The 25,792-nt window shown below is 37.1% G+C and overlaps 1 protein-coding gene across 1 annotated transcript; it reads left to right on the top strand.

Annotated features, from left to right (window-relative positions):
• The first annotated feature begins 1,187 nt into the window (after positions 1-1,187).
• LOC132172263 (obg-like ATPase 1) lies at positions 1,188-24,337 on the top strand. The gene is made up of 12 exons (XM_059583735.1): positions 1,188-1,394; positions 1,927-2,094; positions 3,288-3,411; positions 4,588-4,679; positions 6,272-6,370; positions 8,532-8,645; positions 15,100-15,164; positions 17,840-17,956; positions 22,323-22,398; positions 22,671-22,763; positions 23,309-23,359; positions 24,046-24,337. Exons 1-12 carry the CDS (start codon positions 1,308-1,310, stop codon positions 24,142-24,144), a joined length of 1,185 nt encoding a protein of 394 aa, XP_059439718.1. The 5' UTR covers positions 1,188-1,307; the 3' UTR covers positions 24,145-24,337.
• The last annotated feature ends 1,455 nt before the right edge of the window (positions 24,338-25,792 follow it).

Genomic DNA, 25,792 nt, shown 5'->3' with positions numbered 1-25,792 from the left:
TGTATATTTGAAATTTCATCAAGTTGGCTACCATCATAATAATTTTTCTTTTGAAGAGTTTTTCATAAGTTTTCATTTGTTATTAAAATATTTGTGTTATGTTTACTTGAGTTATGGTAAGGATTTACAAACTATCCTACAACCTGATTTAAAAAGTGACATACGTCTTTTAATGTACGAGGATGACAAGTTCTTTTAATGTGTAATTCTATACTCTACTGTTTTTTTTCATTTCCATCATCCAAAAGTTAATGAAGCGTGATATTCCAATAATTTAAAAAGCTCATTTCAAGCATAAAAATGCTATGTGAGACCATTCTAAGGCCTATTTGAGATTGCGTTTGAGGGTTCTAAAATTATTTTTAATACTCAAAAAATCCGTTTGAAGAAAAAAAATACTCGTTTGGTAAAAAAATTAAAAACGCTTTTAAGGGTCCAAAAAACTTAAAAATAGCAAAAAAACACTTTTAGCAAAAGCTTAAAAATGAAGCTTTTGCCCAAAAGTTCTTTTTGACTTTTGAGATTGCGTTTGAGGGCTCTAAAATTATTTTTAACACTTAAAAAGTCCGTTTGAAGAAAAAAGTACTCGTTTGGTAAAAAAATTAAAAAACACTTTTAAGGATTCAAAAAACTTAAAAATTGTCAAAACGCACTTTTAGTAAAAGCTTAAAAATGAAGCTTTTGTCAAAAAACTCTTTTTGACTTAAAAACTCAATTTCTCAAATGCAATTACAAATAAACTATAAGTCAACTTTGATTGATAAAAGAAAAATAAAAGGGTGAAGAATAAAATTACTCATTTTTAATAGCATGTACGTATTACATGCTTTTTTTTTAATAGCATTAATAAAAAAAAAAAAGTTTTGCACATGCTAAAAGGACGGTTGAAAATTCCAACAACTTGGAAATTTTTGTCATATAAAACAAACAAAAACAAACCTCTTAAAAAAGGAAGAGTATGTTCGGAATAATTTTAAAATTCTTTATAAAAATGATGTGATTTTTAAAATTATCGATCAAAATTCATTAATGATCCACTAAATTTGATATATACAACCAAAAAAAAAAAAAAAAAAAGATAAAAAATAACTTATAACATTACTCTTATATTTGGAATGGGCTCAGGCGTCATAGGCATGCGTTGGCCCAACGCTAGGATGTGACTAGGCTTGGAACCCTATGGAGTACAAGAGCTGCCTTCATCGGGGATCATGCCCCTGCAGAAACCAGAGCTCAGCACCACACGCCCTTTCACTTACTACAAAAACCCTAGAAATCTCTCTCTCTCTCTCTCTCTCTGAGAAACAATGCCTCCGAAAGCTGCGAAATCGAAGGAAGCACCAGCAGAGCGACCCATCCTTGGCAGATTCTCATCTCACCTCAAGATTGGGATTGTAAGCTTCCACTTCTTTTCGTTTTCCTTCAATTTCCGAATTGTTTATCTTCTTAGGCTCTGTTTGGTTTCACAGAAACACAAAGTAAAATGGATGAAAGGAAATGAATCTCTGGATTTTAGACTCATCCGAACCCACTTTAGGCCTGGAGTTCATTTGCATTCTCATTCTGCTAGTCTTCGAGTTCTGATAATTTTTTGTTATCTTGTTGATTTTTTTTTTTTTTTTTTAATTTTTAATTTTTTTACTTATGCCTGTGTTTCTAATACTTCTGATTTTGTATTTGGTCATATCGTGCTGAAATGTTCTTGCAAGTTCATGTTTTTGTTGAATTCTATAATTTGATTGAACGTGCAGCGTTGCAATATGATTGTGGCATTCTGAGTAATTTGCAGTGTATCATTTTCGTTATTCTTTTATTTTGGGTGTCTTCGATGTTTGGGTCACTAAAATTTGTCGACTTTGTTAAATTGGGAGCATATTTATGGTCCTTGATTGATGTATATTTTTTTTCTTCTTTTGTTTTTTTTAGGTTGGATTGCCTAATGTTGGAAAATCAACGCTTTTCAACACGCTCACAAAGCTCTCGATACCTGCAGAAAACTTCCCTTTCTGTACCATCGAGCCAAATGAGGCGCGGGTTAATATCCCTGATGAGCGCTTCGAATGGCTCTGCCAATTGTTCAAGCCGAAAAGTGAGGTTTGTGCCTCCAATTTTTGACGCCTCTTACTCGGACTTTATGTTTCTATACATATATAACTGTGTGAGGTAATTTGGTTATTGAATTTTATATCCTGATGAATGCTGCAGATACTGCTGTGGTTTCCCAGCTCTTTACTGTTGTAGGTGGATCTAACGTATGCTTTACATTAGGGGTATTGTGGGAGTTTTCACCAAAATCCATTTATCTACAATTCCACAAGAGAGTTGTACTAAAATGCTCCATGATTGATATATCTCCCTTCACTATTATTGAGCTTAGCCCCCATATTCAGTTCCCCTTTTATATCGTAGTAAAGGTTATAAATTCTGCCAGATCACAAGGATGTTTAATTGATGCTAAATGTTTTTTTTATGAAAATTCCTTACCTGATTAGTTCTCTGGTTAGTAGCCACCACTTTGGTCTAATAGAAGGGCGAAGAAATTCTAATATCTGGTGGCTGAAAGGGAGAAGAATTCAGGGTTTTGCCTTCTTTTTTTTTTTTTTTTTTGGTATGTGGCATTGATAGAAGTTTTAGTTTTCTTCCCCTTTTATCTTCTCTCTTCTTCTACTGAATACCAGTGGCCTCATACAGTGTAACTTATGATTTGCTGGAAGCAAGAATATCTGGTGCATAACTCCTATTTCTCTTTTGCTGATACCATATCATAAAGATGGTGGCCAGAAGGGTCCACCATAAGGAAGCAGTTCTCTTTGCTTTCTCTGAACCATGATATAATGATTATAAGAATGTATTGATCTCCGGAATAACTTAATTAAGTAGTGGCAAAGGAACTGAACTATTAGACAGGGATCTATAAAATTTTAGGGCCCATGATTTTGACTTTTGAAATGAGCTTTGCGCATTTTGAGTAATCTGAAGAAGTGGAAGAATAAAAGCACCTTGCGTTGTTCTGAATCAATTTAGTTCCCTTTAAAATTTAAGTTCTGAGAGGCCCAAAGGAGATGGAAGTCAGGTGGTGGCAGGTTATGTAAAAGGGAGTACTCCCAACAGGAGGTTCATCCATAGTTAAATTAAGAAACTTGATCCTGGACTACATATACACATCCATGATGGTTTTGTGCAAAAAAATGCAGTTTGTATTTAAGGATCAATAATCTTTCTGGACCGCTTTGTTTGTTTGTTTGTTTGTTGTTCATAATACTTATTTAAGTAATTTTCATATTCAGGTTTCAGCTTTCTTAGAAATCCATGATATAGCTGGATTGGTGAGAGGTGCCCATGAAGGACAAGGGTTGGGCAACAGTTTCTTATCTCACATACGTGCAGTTGATGGAATTTTCCATGTTTTACGTAAGAAGCTTATATTTGCAACTATACATGTTTGAATGTTGCCCTATATAGACAAATATATATGCTGTTCATGATCAAGAAAATGAGTATTAGCTAAAAAAAAAACAAAAGAAAGAAAGAAAGGAAGAGAAGAAAGAAGTACGATAATGAATACTAATTTGCTGAACCATATTCATTTTCATGTGTTGTATGCGTAGAAAATGTTATGGTCTGTTTGGTTGTATTTATGTCCTTTTGTTATCTTCTATGTGATTGTGGGTATAGTAATTCTGCTTAAGGTGAAAATTAAAAGAGCATACGGCAGCCCTCTACTTGGCATCATGCAAACCCTATAGTCTAGTTACTTGATTAGAGATATGTTATTTATTGTCCTTAGGTGTTTGGTGAGCCCTATGGCTGTAAGGGGGCTTTGCCTAACAAGCTTTAGCATGATGTACAGTTTGACAAACCTAACTCATGCTTGAGGGTTCAACCTCAAGCTTGATTCAAGAAAGTAATATGTAATATAGATCCGTATCTTAAAATGTATCCATTATAAAAAAATGGTTGGTATATTTATCCTAAAGTATGCATTAAGTAAATATAAATAGTTTTGTATGCCTAATAGCAAGCTTAACTGAGTTTGAGCTTGAATTGACTATTAAATGTATCTAGCCAAGTTTAAGAGCTTTAGCCACATATGTTCTCCTACGTTATGTGGCTAACGCTCCCTATGTTAGGAGCTTTCACCCCTTAGCCCGTCAAGGGTGAAAGCTCCTGGGTTACCTGGTAATTGGTTCTGGCGGGTAGGGTCAGTTACCCGGAATTTGATTAACGGTGAGGATTGTTGTACAATATGTGTTTGCGACGTGCAATTAATCTGAGTAAAGTTCTCTAACGTTATCAAAAAGAAAAAGAGCTTTAGCCACATATGTTGTGACCTCATTAGATGGTAAGCTAAACGAATTAGAGAGGTTCAAATACTCTGAAATTTTTTCTCTGCTAAGCGTGACCAATAAATTGTCCTGTGTATATTTTACTGTATAATTGATTTCTTTTGATTTATTATCTTGGATGCTGTTGCAATCATGTTGGGACTCATCTAGAATTTAGTTCTCATTTTAGTTTCGCTCTTTCGATTTTCATGTATCAAAGTATCATTACAGTGATTTACACTTCTACCTTTCTCCGCCCTAGGTGCCTTTGAAGATCCAGACATTATCCACGTTGATGATACTGTGGATCCTGTGAGGGATTTAGAGGTTATTAGTGCAGAATTGAGGCTAAAGGTATATTTTCTATTAGTCTTGAATTTAGTGTCTTGAGCTCCTGTTTTACAGTACTTTCTCTAAGTATGTCTACTTCCCTAAACCTTAAGTGATTCCAAATGTGTTGCATTCTGGAGGGTTGATTAGGATCGTATAACTTATTTTATAGTGAAACTTTATATGATATTCAGTCAGCTTTATTTATGGTATTGAGCAGAATATGGCTAATTCCTCCATTGACTGGAATTTATGATTTATGTTATATGGAAATTTGGGAATAATCTAAAGCTAGTGACATGAACATGTATAGGCTGTGTGTAAAAGAGTAAGAAAGAGAGATTCGACGTGGGTGAGGGATTGTTCTATGGATGCATAAATAATGGTGTCTGAGACAATGATGAGAGAGAGGAGGGAGAGGAACATATTCAAAATCAACGAGATGATTTTCTTTGCCTTTTTTTCTTCTTTGCAATTTGTTATTTAATGATAGAGGTGCTTGTTTACATGGCAGTACAAAAAAACATGTGAAAATTTGACAATTCTGTCTTGTCATTTGGTAGTTCAATGAAAGGTGTATATGCGTGTGTACTTTTATAAGTTGGCATCATAAACATGCCCAAGCTTGGGATGGGGTCGACTAATTTCAAGCCCAAATGTAGAGGCCCAAATATGTTCTTTTATGTTAATCCGTGGCCCATGGTTTGCTCCAGTCCTAATGAAACCATCAAAAAAATGTTTTGGAACTTGCGCACAATTTACTATAATAGAATGTATCATACTAATGGTTTATTAAAACACTTATATGCAATTGGATGAAACCTTAGGTATGTTCTACTGTTGCAGTTTATTGCAGTCTTTGGGCCTCTTTAGATATATGTAAATATTATCACAATGACTGGCCATGTTAGCTCCTAACTTTGCTGCATCAACAGGTTGTATGGGACCTAGAATACAAACAATGTGGTTTGTGATATCTTCTAACTTCTCAGATAGTTATTCTCTATTTTACCGAATGGTTTTAATTTTTCTGATGTTAGGTAATTCTTAGACTAGGCCTTATGAATTTACTAGTTGCTCGGATTTAGAGGCTTTTTGAAGTTCAAAAATCCCTAACCGATGGTTTTTGTTTTTTTTTTGGATAAGTTTTCCTTTAAACAAATGATTCTTATTATGGATATTTAATCGTTTGGAAAAAATTATGATTTTAGGAATGACTTGCACTCTTTTATGGTGCGTAAGATACTCAAAAAGGTGAAATCGTATGTGAGTAAAAGTTATTAATATTTAGTGCACCATGCACTTGATAATTTCAAGCATTTGCTCTATGCAACCCTGTCTCACCCTTATGCCACTTCAGCTAGGTATTATTATTTGGTTAGTGCTTTTTTTAGATTTTGTATCTGCGTGTATACTTCATAGGAAAGTTTATTATGCTGATGGATGTTGCTCCTAATGATTTTTTATGGTCTATGAATTCTTTTTTCAGTATCCTCATGGTATTGCCCCTTCATTTCTTTCCAAATTGTCTACCCATATGTCCATATTGGGAATAGCAATGTATGCATTGAAAGAAATGTTCTAAAACTTGCTTCTTTTATGTTACCTAACTGTAGGATATTGAATTTATGGAAAGGAGGATAGAAGATCTTGAGAAGAGCATGAAGAGGAGCAATGACAAGCAGTTAAAAATAGAGCATGATGTCTGTGATAAGGTTTGTGCTTGATATCTTCAAACGATAATCTTTATTTGAACATTTAATCTTTCTTTTCATGTTTTACCAAGTCATATATCTTGTCTGGACCGTCTTCTTCTCCATTGTGAGGTTGCTTGTGCCATATGGAATGTTTTTTCCCGTTGGTTTGGGTTGTCTTGGTTGTTTGTTGGTGGACTGCTGGTAGCACTCAGAATGCTAATGTGTGGAAGATAGTGCCCCCTTGTCTCTTGTTGTTTCTTTTGAGGGTAATTAATGACATGAATTTTGAGGACCGTGAGCGGATGGTGGAGGGCTTTAGTCTTTTTTCTTCTATACTCTTTATCCTGTCTTTGTTGCCCCTTTGGAGCTCGGTTATTTTTTTGATAAGTAATAAGAAGTTTTATTGAAAAACGTAAAGGCGCCCTGGAGTACCCTGGGAGTATACAACTGGATCACTTAACTAGAAAGGGAAAATCGAGCAAGAAAATCATTTTAACTAATCGACATCGGAAAGACATGCGCAATGGTCCAAAGATACAAAGTATGAAAGCAAGAAGCTAAGATGTCTTCCAATGTCCCCTCCAAATCCTCAAAGCATCTATTGTTTCTTTCCCTCCATAAACACCAAAAGAAACAAGTAGGCACCATCTTCCAAACCACTGCACTTTCCCTCCTCTCCGAAGACCACCAATAGGCAAGTAAATCTGAAACCCATCTCGGCATCACCCAAGACAATCCAAACCGACCAAAGAAAGCACACCACAAAGCATAAGCCACCTCACAATGCAAGAGAAGATGGTCCACTGTCTCCTCATTCCTCTTACATAAATAACACCTATTCGTCACAATCACTTGTCGCTTCTTGAGGTTATCTAAGGTCAGGATTTTGCCCAAAGCCGCCGTCCACACAAAGAAACTCGCCCTTGGAGGAGCTTGAGTTCGCCACATGCTCTTCTAAGGGAATTCCCTCCCTTCAGAACGCGCCAAGGAAGCGTAAAAAAGCTTGACCTTGAAACGGCCTTTTTTGGAAGATTTCCACCGCAATCTATCTTCACACCCTCGATTCACTCGAGCAAACTGTAACGCCTGAAAGAAAGAGGCCAATACATCCACCTCCCAGTCATGAACCTCTCTAGAAAAACTAACATTCCACTAGTTAGAACCACCCATCACCTCCAAGTGCGCCGCAACTGGGGCGTCCTTTGCACTAGCAATACTGAATAAGCCTGGAAAAGCTGTCTTGAGAGCCACATCACCACACCACAAATCATCCCAGAATCAAACCCTAGTCCCATCCCCTACCTCGATCCGTGTAAACCCTTTGAAGGTGTCCCACCCTTTTCTAATGTTCTTCCATAACCCCACCCTTTGGAGCTCGGTTATTATGATTTCTTTTTTGTTTTTTCCCCTTCTAGTTAGCTAGGTGTTTTCTCTTATATATTTTCTGTGTACCTAGAGGCGCTTTATGCTTTTTATGATAATTCGATTATATATATATATATATATATATATATTTGTGAGGTAAAAATGTAGTAGCTACTTATGTTTTCGATACCACTCAGGGTTTTGTTAAGTCTTATTGGTTGCTGTCATCCTTTTCTGTTTATTGCTTCTTTGGAGATTATATATATATATATATATGTCTTTGTTTAAGGATTATTGTAGAGTAGACTCACTTTTAATCAATGTGTACAAATGCATTTATATATCTGTCTCTTTGTTAGCATTTATATAAGATGTAATCGCTTCACTTTTTTTTAAAAAGCTTATGGTTATAATATGTAGACATGAATGTAATATGTTCAAATAAGGCAAGAAAAGTGGGTTGTGATCAAGGGAGACTTCTTTCAAGTTCTTTATTACTTTAGGCTATGGAATAAGAACATTAAATGAACCGCTAGTGCTTGAGAGGGTGTTATAATGCAATTTTTTTGGGGCCTTCCCACAGTCTAGAAGAAATAGTTGGTAAAGCTTTTTGTTAAAGCATGAAATTTGATCTTTGAGTGGATCTTTGTTAAGTCTTTTATGCATAATACTCTTTAAGGTTTTCTACATGCTTCAATTTTTGTATAAATCAAGCAAGCTTGAATTCTCGGAGTTCATTTACACATGGTTGGCATTATATAATCATGATTTTTTATATATGGAGATTGTCACAAATATGGGGGCTTTTCTGCAGGTCAAAGCATGGCTTGAGGATGGAAAAGATGTCCGTCTTGGGGACTGGAAAGCTGCTGATATTGAGATACTAAATACTTTTCAATTGCTTACTGCAAAGCCTGTTGTTTACTTGGTGAGTTTTCTCTTCATAATGATAATAATCTTTCTTAATTGTCTGATTTGTTCTTTGATGGTGGAGTGGGTGTAGTTTTTGGTGCGGCTGCTTGCTATGGGGTTCTGGAGCTGGTTTTTTTAGACCAAAACCTTTGAGCTCTCTGTAGCAAAAGGGTGGTTTTTGCTTCGGCTGGTTGAAAGAAGCCAACAATTTTCCCGTGTAGTGTTGTTGGGTAAGGTTAGGGGTGGGTATCGGGGGAATCGGGGACGGTAGGGGGTTTTCCGCCTACCATCCTGAATTTGTTGGTGAAGTCGGTAATTTCATCGACTTCATCTCGACAAATTTAATTTCGACCATTACCGTCACTGATTATTTAGTGACGGTAACGGTCAGTAACCTGTTAGAGAGAGAGAGAGCTTCGTGGGGTGGAGGGGTATGGTTGATCTGTTTGGCGTCGCTGCTTCACGGGTTGGCAGATCGCAATTTTCGCAAAGTAGAAAGCTGGTTCTTGAAGAACCATTCTGTGTTTCTTCAAATCGCAAACAAGGAGTCAAGGACAAGCAAGATTCTTGCTGATAAACTAGAAGGAAGAGCCGTTCTTGCTTGGAGCATAACCATTCTTGCTTGTAAACTGGAAGTCTGGAAAGAGCAGATGAGAGAGAGAGAAGAAAGAAAGATAAGACGTGCGGCATGCCCAAGAAAAAGTGTGCAGCTGCCAGCAGGTGACCATAATCAAAAAGTGTACATAATAAAACAAATATTTGAATAAAATATAAAAGAGAAAAAAGAAATATAACTCATGAAAAAGGTGTCCAGGTTTATATTGTACTCCAACTAATGCGTAATAAACAAATGGGAATCACTTGTACATCACTTAAAAAAAATACTTATCTGGGTTTTTTGACACAATCACTTATACATCACTTCAAAAAAAATTTAAACTTCAAGTCACAAACACATCACTTAAAGAAAATCACAAATACATTTGAAATAACACAACAACAATTAAACTTAACCTTATTATCCATACTTCACAAATCACAAAATACTTTAGTGTTGATATCATACTTTACTAAAACAATTAAATAAAGTGCAAATTATTAATTCACAACCCAACTTAGAATTTAAAAAAAAAAAAAACTAAATAGTAAATAGCATCATTTGATTCCTTCGACCAAAGAAACACCATTCATTACAGTCCATCCTTGAAGCCTTACTCCACATCAAATGTGATGGAATTGGACATATATTCTACCACAATAAAAATTTGATAGAATTAGTAAAATCAAAACAACGAATAAGTTGAATAGTTACAAAATAATGAAATTTATTTTGCTAGTATTACCTAACTCAAGCTTATAGCTTTCTTCATCTTCAACATTAGACAAGTATGACTCATGTGCACTAATGGGAGATGTCAACCAATTTTGAGTACATACAAGGGCCTCCATTGTTTTCGCAGCCAAAGAACTTCAAAAATGATCTATCATGCGACTTCCAGTGCTAAATGCTGACTTAGAAGCAACTGTGGTAATTGGAATTGCCAATACATCTCGGGCTATCTCAGCAAGGATTGGAAACTTTGTTGAATTTACCTTCCACCACATTAAAATATCAAAGTTTTCACTTAGCGTCTCAACATCCTCCAAAAAATATTGTTCTATCTCTGTCTTACATTGCATCGAATTTTGAGATGCCCGAATTGAATGAAAATTCTGTATGAAAGTAGTTTTAGACTTAGAACTACCCACTGATGTTGTACCACTTCTCACATCTTCATCATTTGACAATATAGACCCACTTCCAACATTTTTATAACCATTAGAATAGTGGTCGTATAACCGACCCAATACCCATTTTAGTTGAGTGTCCATTCATTTTGCTTTCTCAACCCCAAAACTAAGCTGAAACCAATATTCCAAAGCAATCATCTTGTAACGTGGATCAATCAAAGAAGCCACAAACAACAATGGGTTAATCTTCTCGACATCTTCCCAATATTTATCATATTTTTCTTTCATTTTGTTCGCCATTGTACTCAACAAAGGATCGTTACTTTCACAATACTTTGTCAAATATGAATGAACAGAACATAATATGTTGAAAAATAAGTTGGAAGTTGAATACATAGAACTAGATATTTTCATTGTGATATCATAAAATACTCGTAAGAACTTAATAAATTGACGGATATTGTGCCAATCATCATCCGTCAGAGTTCCCAACCCCTTTTTTCGTACGCCATCGTCATACAAATAGTTCATAAAATGCCCATCTTCATTTAGCATAAGTTCAAAGGCCCTTAGGTACTTTTCTGCCACCTCCGACATGATATAAGTAGAGTTCCATCTAGTGGAAACATCAAGTTTCAATGAAACATTACACTCGACGCTTTTTCTTTCCACACAAGACTTAAAGAGAGCCAATCTTTGGGGAGAAGACTTCACATACTTCTCCATATTTTGGATCTTTATGATTGAATCGTCAACATTCTTCAACCCCTCATGCACAAGTATATTAAGAATATGTGCAGAACATCTCACATGAATAAACTCGTGACGACAAACAACTTCCTTATTGGATGTAGTTTTTTTTTTTTTTTTTTTTAAACCAATCAATTGCAGTTTCATTAGCACTTGCATTGTCAACTGATATTGTCAGCATCCTATGAATTCCCCATTCTACCAAACACTCTTCTAATTCTTTCGCAATTGTTTGCCCCTTATGATCCGACACTCGACGAAATGCTAATATTCTTTTATGATATGTCCAATTAGGATCAATGAAATGTCCAGTGACACATATAATTCATATTTTGAATTGAAGTCCACGTGTCAGTTGTCAAGCAAACTCTTTGACCAGTTATCAAAAATGTATTCTTCATTGTGTTTTTATCCATTATATATAGCTTGAGACAATCCTTCATCACTGTATAGCGAGAAGGAACATTAAATCAAGGCTCAAGAGCCTTGACAAACTTTTGAAATCCCTTTCCTTCCACCGTCACAAACGGCATTTCATCAACAATAATCATTTCGCAAAGTCTTTCCCTAATAACCTTCTCAGAATAATTGGCAATTATGAGGTTGTTACCAGTACCATCTTGCTTGGCCCCAAAAGTGAATTTAGATTGAGACCTATCTTGCTTAGCCTTTAGGCTCTTGTACTTTTGGCATGAGCTCACATGATACAACATGGATGATGTGCCATTGTTTTTTGGATGACATTTATAGGAAGCTCCACAGTAATTGCAATGTGCTACTGGATCATTATTGGGAGTACTTTTATCCATAGTGAAATGGTCCCATGTTGCAGATTTGTTTGTCACATTTCTTTTTTTCCTAGGGAGTGGTGGTCGTCCACCACGACGACGACCATCAATTGGCATAGAACTAGCACCAAATATTTCTACATCTTCAATTTTTATGGGAGTCATTGGAGTGTCCATAGGCAAAGATGGATGACAAGGAGCACTACCTAATAAATTTGTCATTTGAGGTGAATCCATCTTTAATTGATTAAGAACTAAAAATTAATAAATTTTTAACATTGATTCTTTTATAAGAATAAATAAATTCATCAACATTTAACATTGATTTTTTTATAAGAATAAATAAATTCAATTTGACAACGGACATCAAATTTAAACTTGGCCAATTACTGTAGCAAATTTGACGTGAAGCTGATGTTTGAAGGTTGAAGCATTTAGCTAAGCGCTTGGCAGAAAAGAGGCATGCAATTGCAGGGAGTTGTTTGGGTTATCTTCTCTTAAAGCCAACTCACATTTACTCTCCCCCTCCATTTTATTTACTTTATCACCTTCCCATTTTATTAACTTTCTTCTCACCGCCTTCTTCCTCTCACAGTCTCACTTGCATAAATAAAAAAAAATAAAAAAACCGAAAGAACCCTCTCTATCTCTCTTGCTCTCACCCCAATCTAAAGAGAAATACAAGAATTTTGTAACCCAAACATAAAACAACTCCCTGCCATTTCCAACCAAGCGCTTGGCTCAATGCTTCAAAAACCAACTTTACATCCATTCCAGTACTACAGTAACGTCAAGTTTAAATCTTTTGTCCGTTACCAAATAAAAGACACTAGTTTTTACATTATCTTTCATAGAACAAAAAAAGCAGTGCTAATAATGCACAAAGCACACGCATGCGATCACTAATACACTACTAATGCACAAAACACGCACATCCTTAGAAGTAAAAGTAGAAGTCTGACACACATGCTCTAACTTGTCCTTAGAGAAAAAAAAAGAAAAAGAAAAAGAAAAAGAAAAAAGAAGTAAGATAAGACATACACTTTAAGAAAACGTGTGCAGATGCAAAAATAAATAAATAAATAAAGACCAAAAACATAAACACAAATAAGTGTGACTATTTTAAACTCACTTGGACAGAGAGACTAGAGAACGTGAGTTTTGGAGCCAGAGAGAATGTCGGCAACTGCAAGAGGCCTTACTGCATTTTTTGAACGGCAATGGCAATGACGAAAGAAAGTGGGTTTCACCCTTTTCTAGTTAAGTTAGGGTTTTATTTTTTGTGTTTTCAATTACGTTAGGTTTTTTTTTTTTGTTTTTCATAAGAGATCTAGAATCGTTTGTTTGACACAAAACTGTGTTATTTTTTATTATATATTTATACTTAAAAATTACAACAGATGCGGTTCGGTTCGGTTCGGTTCAAAAACCGATTCCAACAATAGTATCTCGCCTACCGATCAACTTGATGTCGGTAGGGAGATTTCTTGCCGTCTACCGGCTGCCAATTGTCGGTGGCGAGTCGGCGTCGGTGAGGTGACAGACGGTATGCGGCCAGTGGGCGGCAGGCGGCCGATCTGCACAGCCCTAGGTAAGGTGAGTGTTGCTTGGTTGTCACTTATCAAAAAAAAAAAAAAAAAGTGAGTGTTGCTTGGTTGTCGTCCACGGTGGAGTAGTTGGTTTGAAATGTAGAGGTGACCGAGTTCTTTAAAACGTCTAGCGATGGGAGTAAAGCTCTTATAGCCCAAAGATGCTCCAATAGGTCTGGTCGATATTTGGTGGTAGAGGTGTACAAGGGTGGTGGTCGTAGAGTGCGGAGGGACGAGAGGGGAGGGGGAGGGTGGAGAAATTTTGTCGTGGAACTGGGAACCCTCTCATGGCGTTGGGAGTAGGGGAGTGTTTCTAGTCAACCCAATGGTGGCTCACAGGCTATTGGTGTAGGTGGCTTTTCATCTGTCTCTACGAGTAAGGCGCTAATGACAGGTGGTGGTAGGACATATGCGAAGGTGTTAGGTAGGGCAATGCAGTTGTTGAGTTGTTCTACGGCGTCAGTAGATAGACTTGACACGACCCTTCTTACGGCACAAGGTATTAGGAGGGCTCAAAACATTGTTGCTTGAAGTGGTGAAGGTGTTGCAGACTTGTTTTGCCCCTGTTTTTGTGTTGCAGCAGGTAATGAGGTTGTACGAAGGAGTTAAGTTGTGTGTGTTAGTGGGAATCTACGATTTATGAGAAGTCATCTGGAGTTTTTAAAGGAGAATGTGGATTGAGTGCTCGTCTCAGGTAATGAGGTTGTACGAAGGAGTTAAGTTGTGTGTGTTAGTAGGAATCTACGATTTATGAGAAGTCAGCTGGAGTTTTTAAAAGTGGAAGTGGATCGAGTGCTTGTCTTAGTGGATGAGGGATTAAGTTCTATTGGGCTAGGAGAGTTTAATGTTGTAAAGTAGGCTGATGTGAACGCCCAACCTGCATTTTTAATTCCTTCTGAATGACCTACTTCTAAAGACACAATCCACCTTTTAGATAAAAGAGAAAAAGGCCCCTCTTGCCATGAAATATGCCTTTCATGTAAAGGATTATGAGGCCCCCAGTTGTGGAAGAGGGCTGTATTAACTCTATGTGGGTCTTGCTGGTTCGTGCTCCCCCCAACTTGGTGGCTCCATGGTGGACCCGTAGCGAGCTCTCGTTGGCGTCGATGTTGTGGTGCGAGTTGAACAGGCTCCTTCGAGGGTTGCTAGCAATGCGTCTTTGCGTAGACGAGTAGTTGACTTGTTTGCTTGTTGGTGGACTTATGGTAGCACTCTCATTGTTACTGTGCAGAAGATGATGTCTCCTTGCCTTTTGTGGTGTCTTTGGAGGGAGAGAAATCATAGAAGTTTCGAGGATAATGTAGGTTTTTGAAGTGAAAATCATTGTAAAGTTGTCTTTGTAGCATCTCTCTTATCAGATGACCATTTAAAAAGGAAAAGCATGTTTTATTTGCTTAGTTTTATTATTTGATAGATAGATATTTTTGTTTATGATATCTTAGGATTGAAGTCAGCTAAATCTATGTTTCATAGTCATATGAATTGAAATGATCATCAATAAAGGGTGGAGAGTGTGGTCACTGGATTGAATCAGTCTGAGGTGTGATTGTGTTTACCTATCAAATAAACAAATAAAGAATGTGATCATAATGGTATCCTATTTTCTCTACAGGTTAATATGAATGAGAAAGATTACCAAAGAAAAAAGAACAAATTTTTGCCCAAGATTCATGCTTGGTATGTCCTCTTTTTTTCTTAAAACTATTATCTTGAGTCTCTTAAGCTTATTTCTTTTATGGTCCTCTCTTGCTCTCACTATTGATTCCTGCCTGTTTGCATCTATTTTCATGATTTCATCAATAACTAGTACATATGTTCTCACCAAAAAACATAAGTACAATGTATGGCTGCTGTGGTACTGCTTTTTTGGTAACATAATTAACAATCTTTGGAAACATGTTTGGATCATCCCATTGCAAAGATGGTTTAGTAAGGTACTCAATTACATCTTTTGATCGAACATTATTGTTCTAAATGTTGGGCAGACCGGGTGGTCAAAAAGTCATTCAAACTTGAGCTTTTTGCCTATTAAACATTTTTACGCTACAGCTATCAGTCTATAATATACAGAGTTCTCATCTGTTCAATTGCATGCTAGATGTTAGAGAATACAGTGTTAGAAAGTGAATTTCTGATCAATAGAACTCTTCAAGTTGCTGGGCCAGTACTTTAGGCTCCTTTGTAGGGTGATCAGCTGCTGATTTGTCATCTTCTATTACTTTCTGTTTTGCTTTTAATATTGGAGCTTCTCCATCAAGAATGTGAAGAGAGAGAGGGAGACTAATTTTCTACAAGATTCTTTCGCTTCTCTTCATCATAATTCTCCTTCCTTGTTGCACCCAAATGCTCTAAAATGAGGTCCTCTTCATTGACTCTCAATTTAATATTAAGCCTTCAAACTCTAATATGCTATAGTCATAGGCGAACTGTCTACCTTGCTAGCAGTCTTTCTTTCATCGAGTTTGAAGCAGGGAAGTATGTTATTATATGGTGTATAAACTATTGAAAAAAATTGTCAAGCAACAAGAATGCATGGTTGTGGAGTTAGTTGTCAAGACAAACCAAAGCACCTTTCAGCAAATTCCTCTGCTGTCCATTTTAACTTCACTTAGCTTACTGCAACTTAAGAGACATAAGAATTCCGACTCTTAGAAATTTCTGGAGAAGGCCTTTAAAAAACAAAGGCCAACCTAAGTCCACTAACACAGAGGATATACAAAGAAACCCCTAAACAGAAAAAGAAAAGAAATAAAAATAAAAAATCATGAAAGCTAGAAACATGCAAACAATCATTAGCAACTATCCACTAAAAATGGTATGAAAAAAAATAAGGCCTTTAGCACTTATAAAAAAAAAATAAGGCCTTTAGCTTTGCCAATGTCCTCTCGCTGTCTTCAAAGCTTTGATCATTTCTTTCTTCCATATGCACCACATCAAACATAGTGGGGTCATCTTCCACAACGCTTCACTTTGAGAATTACCAATCTTTTTTCTCCAACAAGCAAGGAAGGTCTCTCGGCCGATGAGGCATGACCCACACTAAGCCAAAAGACCAAAAATAGAGTACCATAAGGCACTAGCTATCAAGTAATGGAGCAAGAGGTGTTCAGTGGTTTCTCCACTCATCTTACACATGCAACACCAATCTACTATAATGATATTCTGCTTTCTTAAGTTGTCCATTGTGAGGATCTTATCTAAAGTGGTAGACAAAGTAAAGAAAGCTACTCTCAACGGGGCTTTGCTCTTTCAAATACACCTCCAAGGAAGGGGATGCTATCATGGGGGATTAGATTAAGACATTAGAATGAATTTTCATCAAACAAACCTTTCTTGGAATCCTATTCCAGCTTAATGGAATACAACTGATCGAAGAACGTGGAAAAGAATTCCATCTCCTAGTCATGAGCTGCTCTATCAAAGTTAACGTTCCACTGAGGAAAGCCATTACAGAACTGAAGATGGCCCACCATGGAAGCATCCCTAAGGTACGAAATGCTATACAACTCCAGAAACGCTGCCTTACCACCCATTGTGCCAAAGACTAATCTTGGAGTCGTCCCCAACCTTGAAACTAGAACTTCTTGAAAAATCCTTCTACCACCTCCTAATGAATTTCTTGAGACTGACCCCATATGACCCCAAAACTTCATTAGTGCACCACCCACTACACTGGCTTTCATATGTAATAGCCACTACCTTTCTCCTAAGAGCCTCTCTCATAGGCATATGCCATAACCATTTCCTTAGAAGGGCTCGGTTGAACAAGAGCAAGTTCTAAACCTCCAACCCCCTTAGAGATCGGAGAACATACATTGGGCCAACATACTAGATGGAATCTGACCTCTTCACCCATCCCTCCCCACGCAAATCCTGCTATAGCTTTTCATTTCGATTGGCAATGCTAGCCTGGAGAGGAAACAACAAGAAGAAGTAGGTTGGCAAGTTAGACAAACTGCTCTTGATTGAGGTGACCCTACCCCCTTTAGACAAGTACAACCGCTTCTAGCTAGCCAAACAACGCTCAACCTTCTTTCTTTTTGGTGTCCTTTTATTACTTTTTTTTTTTTCAAATGTCAATTACTTCCAGCTATTTCAGGGGAATTACTATTCTCAAAAGCAACTTATCATATTCTCTCTATAATGAATACGATGCTGCTTATCTTCCTTTGCTCATAAAGCCACAGGTGGATTCATCTCTTTCTTTTTCTTCATGTTTTTCTAATGTGTGTGTGTGTGTGTGTGTATATATATATATATATATATATATAATTTGTAATTCCCTTAATTTGTCTTCAAGGTTGTCCTTTTGTTGAAAAGAGTGAAAGTCGCTTAATTCTTTTTATTCTCAGGGTGCAGGAACATGGCGGTGAACCGATTATTCCTTTCAGCTGTGCATTGGAGAGAAATCTGGCTGACTTGCCAGAAAATGAAGCAGCAAAGTATTGTGAGGAGAACAATGTACAAAGGTTAGTCCAAAACTAGTTTACATCTTTCTGATGAGGAATAGAGGACTACTAGAACTGTATGTACATGTTTAGCCATTTAAAGGATGGACAGCATTCTGTTGTATGTGTTTGCAGACTTAACCTGAATTTGGATGAATTAAGACTAGAAATTATGGAGCTGATGCAATATTTTGCACGTCAACTTTTGTGTTGATTAACCATTGTTAATCTATTAGCATTTGATTACTTCAGTTGTTATGTTCTCTTAAGTTTTAAAGAGACATGGTAATTTCCCTCTTAACTTTCCCCATAAATTATCATGTCTGGCACCAAGGTTTTTGTCTTCTTTTTTCTTTTAACAAATTTCAGATTGGTATTAACATTACAACCTTGAGTGATAGAGTGTAAGAACGAAGATACAGCTACCTTTAGTGGTTTTTTATTTTGTTTCTTTTCCTTGCTATGAGAAATAGGGGACTCTGCGACAATGCAAAGGGGTTCCAAGATTGATTGTAGTTGTTTATAATTGGAGATTGCCATCTTATTTTAACAAATCTTGAATTGCAGTGCTTCTGGTTTTCCAATCTTATCTGATAATCTTCACTGCCCTATATTGATACTTCTACCCATATGGTTTCTTGGAAGGGTTCAAAATTTATATTATTGTTTGGAATTTCAAATTTGTTTTCATAAAATATGGTTCTGAAAATCTGATTCAGCCATTTTTTCCAGTCTTGTTTCTTAGCTCTGTTTGAATGATTGTTTGTATGAACTCTGCATGATCCTCACACCACAGGTCATGTTGGAATCTAGTCTTGTAGCCATCTTCTACCTTAAATTTGGTATGACTAGAAAACACCCCCAACCCCTTCTGATATTCTTCCATGATCCCACCCCATACGACCCAAGAATCTCATTAGAACACCACCTACCTCATGAGCTGCCATATTTATAATCCTTCACAACTCCACGATCTTCCATTTAGCACCATAGTTATTTTCCCAAAAGAGCACGATTGAACACCAACATTTATGGAACCCAATCTTTACTTAGTGATCGGAGAAGAAATCTTAGACCAGCTTACCAGGTGAATTTTGAATTCTTTACTTGGCCCACCCCATAAGGAATCTTGCAATTTTTTTTTTTTTTTTGATAAGTCAAATCTCATAACTTCTTTATGCTGTTTGCAACACTAGCAAAGATAGGGAAAAGAGGCATGAAAACGTTGGCAAATTGGAAAGGGTGCTTTTAATTAAATTAACCCTACTACTCTTGGACAAGTACAATTTTTTTTTTCCAACTAGCCAACTAACGTTCTTCTCAATAACATTGTCCCAAATAGACTTGGCCTTATAAGAATCTCCCTACGAAAGACTTAGATACTTCAAAGTAGGGTATACGACAATTCGTATTTGTGTGTCAGGTTCAGGTTGTGTCGAAGCATGGGTATACGACTATATCAATTAATTTAAACCTGACCCATCTAATTAGATAGCCTAGGAAGTAGGGGATCCAACTCAATCTTCTCACCGACAGATTGTGAAGGGGGAGGGGGGAGAGAGAGAGCCAAGAGCTGCGACTGTTTCACCAGAGGCTTTTCCATGGAGGGAAAAACATTTGGCATAGTCGCAATGTTTACATTCCCCAAAGCTTGTTGCACTACTCCCTCAACATCCTTGGCCACTGGAGGACCACTAGGCTTGGCGGAGCTCTAAGTAGTGCAAACCACCTTCAGGTAAGCCTACTCCATCACTTGGTCTATACTTGAAGTAGAGGCCTCCCCGCTCTCGAGAGCCTAACCCACTTAAAGGTGGCCTTAATGTGAGACACATGTTTCACTTGCTGGAGAGGATGGCCTTGTTTTCCTCTATTTGTGAGATGGCTTTCACCTTTGAAGATGGGCTTTTCTTAGTGAAAACGGGTATGATCTTCTCCAAATGCTTTGCCAAACCAAAAACGACCTGATTCAAATAATTAAACCCTTTCGGCCCAAAAGAGGTCAAGCCCTCATCTACTAACTCAAGAACCCAATCCACTTCCCCTTTAATTTCTCTAGCTAACTTCTCCATTTTTGAAGGTTTGCAACGAAATCCACCAAGCCATCCCCCTTCTATGATCTCGTCTCCTTTTGCAGAACGAAAGTTGGGAGTGGACGTGCCTGCAATCTTGCCTCGAGCAACCTCCTTTTGAGCTTGAGGTACGAAGGCAATGGCCTAGTGTGGCCAAATGTATGAGCTCACTCCACCATCGCACCTGGTGCCGATGGGAGGTCACTCCACTACCTTTGCGAAGGTCTTTTTGCCACCACCTTTCATCATCTCCTTACCTGTTAAAACTGAGGAAGAACCACCCACAACAGTTGACTGCAAACCACCAGTGGGCTGGCATGAGGGAAAAATTCGGCTAGCTTTGCCAATAGGTAAACCAAAGAAAGACACCACCTTCCTCATCTCAACGGCGAAGCTGCTCTATCACTTCCCTTCTCGCTCCTTTGGGACCACCACTCCCAAACTCTGCTACCTCTAGAGACCAGACAGACCTATTAGAGTATTCCTGAGCAATGAATGCCTTGTTTCCATCCTTGATGATTTGAAAAACTTGGTCACATGTGTCCTTCGAACCAACTCCTCCAGTGAGTTCAACAGACAAACAACACCCAGCTTACCCAACAACATTGCTCAGGAAACTCCTCGGCTCCTTTCAACCAAACGAAGAACTGAACACTACTGAGAGCTCAAAGGCATTGGCCTCTACATAAAACTAGCTCTAGAAACCCATCATAGACAACCAAAACCAAAGGCTCCGACCATGCCAACATTAGAGAGCATGTGCCGATGAGAGGGAGAAATGAGAGGAAGAGAGAAAACTCCTAGAGAAAGATCCATTTCATTGTTGGACTCTTAGATGATTTCAGTAAATGCTAAGAAAAAGCATATGCTTCAGAGGTTCAATACCTCAATTGATATGTCAAAACTTTTGTGACCCTGCAGATTTTGTCCTGAGCTTCCCCTAAAGTTCCTCCGCCAAATTGTATTACAGAATCATCTCCAAAGATTTCGGTTAGAGTAGGCATATGCCAAACGTGAATACCCCCTAAAGCCACAGGCAGAACACTTGGTAGAGAGACCCAATCTTGAGTAAAATAAATACCGCGGCTTCGATCTTTTTCAATAAAATCATCACACAGTAAATCAACAAAGCCTAAAGTGATCTCTCTTTCCCCTTCAAGTTTACCAGTACCAACATGAATATGATCTCCACCCGACATGCGTAACGCATTAGCTAGTACACGAAAGTGTATACCATGATTCTTCTGTCTATCATTAACTGCATGCATTGCACTATGGATGTGAAGAAGTAGACCATTATCCCGGCAATAATGAGCCAAGCTAGTATTTGCAGTGAATCCCCCGGTTAAGTAGTCATGCATTACGATAGGAACTCCCAGTTCTCTAGCAAATACAGCCCTTTTGATCATTTCTTCGCATGTACCTGCAGTAGCATTCAAGTAATGCCCTTTGATTTCACCTGTCCATTTATTCCTTGTTTAAGTGCCTAGCTTGGGAGATAGTCACCGTCATTTTTGCGAAGAGAGAAAACTCTTAGAGAAAGATCCATTTCATTGTTGGATTCTTAGATGATTTCAGTTGGACATGGACATATATCTAAAAGTTTTATATAAAATATGGTGTATACACTTATATGAAGGAGTTGTCTTACGACAGAAAAGTATTGGTAACCATTGCCCTCTCAGACATGCTCCTGGAATTTTTCCCAAAGCAGTCTGGAATTTCGTTGTCTCCATTACTGTAAATGATGTTCCTAATTTTGAACACCTGTGGACCACCTGGCTGACATGCTTAGGACTTGCAACGACGCTTGGTGGATTAGTTCACTTGTTTGTCTTAAATATTTGAGGAACAAAATCTAGTGGTCCTTTTTAATAAGTCTTTTTTGCACAGATGTAGAAACTAACAGTCAAAGTAATGGTCTGATAAGAGGAGTTCTTAGCTTTACACACAAAGACATACAGACATAATGTCTTGTTCAAGAATTTAAGCAGTTCATAAGCCATACCTTTAGTGTCGAGACTCGAGACCATGTACCATATCCGTGTTCTTCGGTATTGCTAAATCTACTTTACTAGAAAAATGGAAATTTGTATCTGCTGGGGTTTTCAGGTCTGTATAGCCTATTGCTTGTGCATTCCTTTAACAGTTGTAACTTTCAGATTTGAATATGACATGCTGCGTATTAAAATACTTGGCTTTCTGCATATCATGTAAACCTTACAGTTATAATGGTTGTTTGTATTTGAGCAAGTCTATCCAGCAACAGAGATAGATAGTATATGTAGCTATGACAAATACATTGTACTTTGCTACAGTGCCCTTCCGAAGATTATAAAGACTGGTTTTTCGGCAATTAATCTGATATACTTCTTCACTGCAGGACCTGATGAGGTAATATATCTTCCTTAATAGTTTTTATGTTCATTCTCTTTTGTTTGCTGCTCTCCCTTTTCTTTCTCAAGTAGCGTGACTATTTGTCAGAGTGCTTTCTTCTCATCTGTGTTACTTTCAGTAGATATAAAGTTCATGAACCATTAAGTCAACCTGGACTTCACCATCATCACTCATATTTGATGACATGAACATTGTTTGTGGTACCATTTCCCTCATTATTACCTTAATGAATTAATGACTGAATCTCCGAGTGAACTTTTATTTTGTAGGTGAAATGCTGGCAAATTAGACGGCAGTCAAAGGCTCCTCAAGCTGCTGGGGCCATCCATACTGATTTTGAGAGAGGATTCATTTGTGCTGAGGTTTCCTAGCTCATTATTTTTGAATTGATCTTGATTCCAACTATTATTGGTCATTTTCCTTTTCTTCTAACACAACTTTAAAATTTGCGTTGGCATTGTGACCATTGGTAATGCAGCCATAAACACTTTCTCCAAAACTCTCTAAGCCACGCTAGGTGTATGCTTGTACTGCTAAAACCGCCTTTGCCTCCTTAAACTTAACTGTTTCCTTCACTACAACTGTCGCACCTCCTCTTTCCTAGCTAGAATCAGCACAGATTTTACCACCATGAGATGTTACCATATTTTCAGTAAAATGTTGATGTTGGAGTTTCATCAAACAAGTTATTTAATGTTACCATGCGGATAATTGCAAAAACCAAATGCACTGGTTTTCAAGTTGTCAAAATACTTCAAAAAGCATAACCAGGTGTAGAAACTTGTTATCATGGTCCAAAAGTCACCCGATAGTTCTGGGAGATACTTGATTCTAATTGTTTTCTATGTTATTGATGTATCCGGTAAGCCCTTCAAATTTACTGACTTGGTTTTATGATGATGTTTAGGTAATGAAATTTGAAGATCTGAAGGAACTTGGTAGTGAGTCGGCTGTAAAGGTAGATATCTTATATGGTTGTGAACGTTTACTTCTACCTTGCAGTGCTACACAAGTGAATATGCAGCTCCTTTTTTCTTTCCTTTGTTGGGTGGGGATGGGGGGTCCATTGTAGGTCTTATTCGTTCTATGCGCAACATAAATAGGAGTTTAGCTTTCTCCAATCCCTTAAAAGACAGATAGATATTTAAGAGCATCCCCCTCTTTTTCTCTTAACAAAATTGGTTATTATAATTGAAAGTTTGGACCTCATACTACAGATTTAGGGTTCTAGGGGTTTCAATGGGCTAAGCAGCCCTAGGCTAAGTGTGGTGTGAGAGTGATTGTGGCCTAGCATCCCTGGAGCTAGAGATTTCACTGGGGTGTGGCAAACAGTAATATGGTAATCTTGTGATTATGTAGAATGGACAACAAAGAAGACCATTCATGGGATGGTAGAATTATAAATATCTTATTGGTTTTCCCTTAGTTTTATCTCGGAATGATCCTTAATCACATGGCGTTTACCTCCCAATTGCAACTGAAATGCTGTTTATTTCAACCAGAAGTTAATTTTCTACAATTGTTCTTATTTGTCTTATTGTTCAATTGGTCCAACTTTTTCAGGGTTGTCTGAATTCCTTGTTTGTTTCTAGTTTGGAATTAAACCCCTAATGCTTTTTTCTTTTTCTTTATCTTTTTTCACAGGCAGCCGGAAAGTATAGGCAGGAGGGGAAAACTTATGTTGTTCAAGATGGAGACATTATATTTTTCAAGTTTAATGTTTCTGGGGGTGGGAAGAAGTGAAATATACATTTTCACTTGGTCATTGAGTTGCTTTTAACGAATTTGACGTTTTGTCATTAGATTACTTGTGAGCTTTTAGCACCAAGAGGGGATGAAAAGAAGTATAAACACTTGTATTCCGTTTTGCAGATTGTAGAAACATAAGTTTGTTTAAAGTTATGAGTTTGATACATAAAGAAATTTTTACTGCTTACTTTTGAGAGCCATGAGGCTTTGGTGCTTCAATGTAGGGAGGAGATTGTGGCAACACCCAAATTGGGAGGCAAAAATGGCCTCTAGCATGTATTACTTAATGTGTCCTTCAATGTTTTGCACCAAATCTGGGATTTTTCAAGCCTGTTTGCATGTCCTATTTTTTGCTTCAAGCTTAGGCTTGGCAATTTAAGCCAATTCTAATCCAGCTTGTCGAATTTATTGTTGAATGAGTACGCATATATAAAAGAGTATATATAAAAGAGAAATGCTACACATACTCTTAAGTGTTCATTTCTTGACGCGGCAATGAAAATTACCATTAAATAATTTCATTTGATTGTAATTTTTGCTGTCTTGACAAAGAGCTAATATCTGTTTGTTTTGACATAAAACATTTTCAATATCTTTGGGTGTTTGATTGTGTTTTAAAAACTTGTTCAACTGGAAAAACATTTTTGGTCAATCGTTAAACACCATATGTTTTGTGAAATGATATGCTTTTATTGTTTTTTAATGGCAAACTTCATGGTTGACAAGTTTGCAAAATGTGAGAAAATCATATATGCTTAGAAAATGTTTGATGAGATGCTACGTCTGCGTATTGTTTACTCAATGGATTAAAGGCTGCATCGTACGTACGGGTATTAACAAGTGGTGAACCAAAAGTCAACGTACATCTAAGTGGTCCTCCATGTGTACGTCCATGTACTATTGCAGGTGTACGTGCGCATGCTCCCCCTTGCGTACGTATGGTCAAAAAGTCTAAAATTCTCAAAATGCCATCTTAGCTATTCCTAGTGACCCAAAACCCAAATTTATTCTACAACTAAGCTACTTAAGCTTAGTTAATTATTTGGATCACTACAGCAGGTCTATGACTTAATTAGAAAATATTACCAATTGAATATGCAATAAGCCTATAAGGGACAATTTGTGTATTGAAATGATAAATGTGGGTTTTCACAAATATAACGTGTATAGAAATATAGTTTATTTTAAAGAAGTAAGGGGACAGTTTCAGTAACAATCCTTTGATTTAAAGTAATCATGTTATATAGGTAGATAGTAAATTATAACCATCTTCCATATAGTATATCTAAGCCTTTAACCTCTTCTTAGTAGGGTTGACGCTGTCCTTGAGTAGGGATGTACAAATAGCTGCGATAACAGTTATTTCCTCGTAACCGTAATGACAACCGATTTAGGCAGTTATTATATTTTAAATAACCACAACTGCAACTGGAAGTTATGTAGTTATTGAAAACCGGTTATAAACCAGTTATTAACATTTTTCATAAATAATTTCATCATTTTTTTTCTTTAATATAAAAAACACTTTAAAATGTCAAACCTTAAGCATTGAATCGGAATACAAACAAATAATACTTGCAATTTTTTCGTTTATGTGACGAACGTTATAATCGGTCCATACGGGCCGGGCATGTCTCGGTCC

This window comes from Corylus avellana, chromosome ca2 (genome assembly GCF_901000735.1).
Source record: "Corylus avellana chromosome ca2, CavTom2PMs-1.0".
NCBI classification, from domain to species: Eukaryota; Viridiplantae; Streptophyta; class Magnoliopsida; order Fagales; family Betulaceae; genus Corylus; species Corylus avellana.
This window is presented reverse-complemented; position numbering and strand designations above follow the sequence as displayed.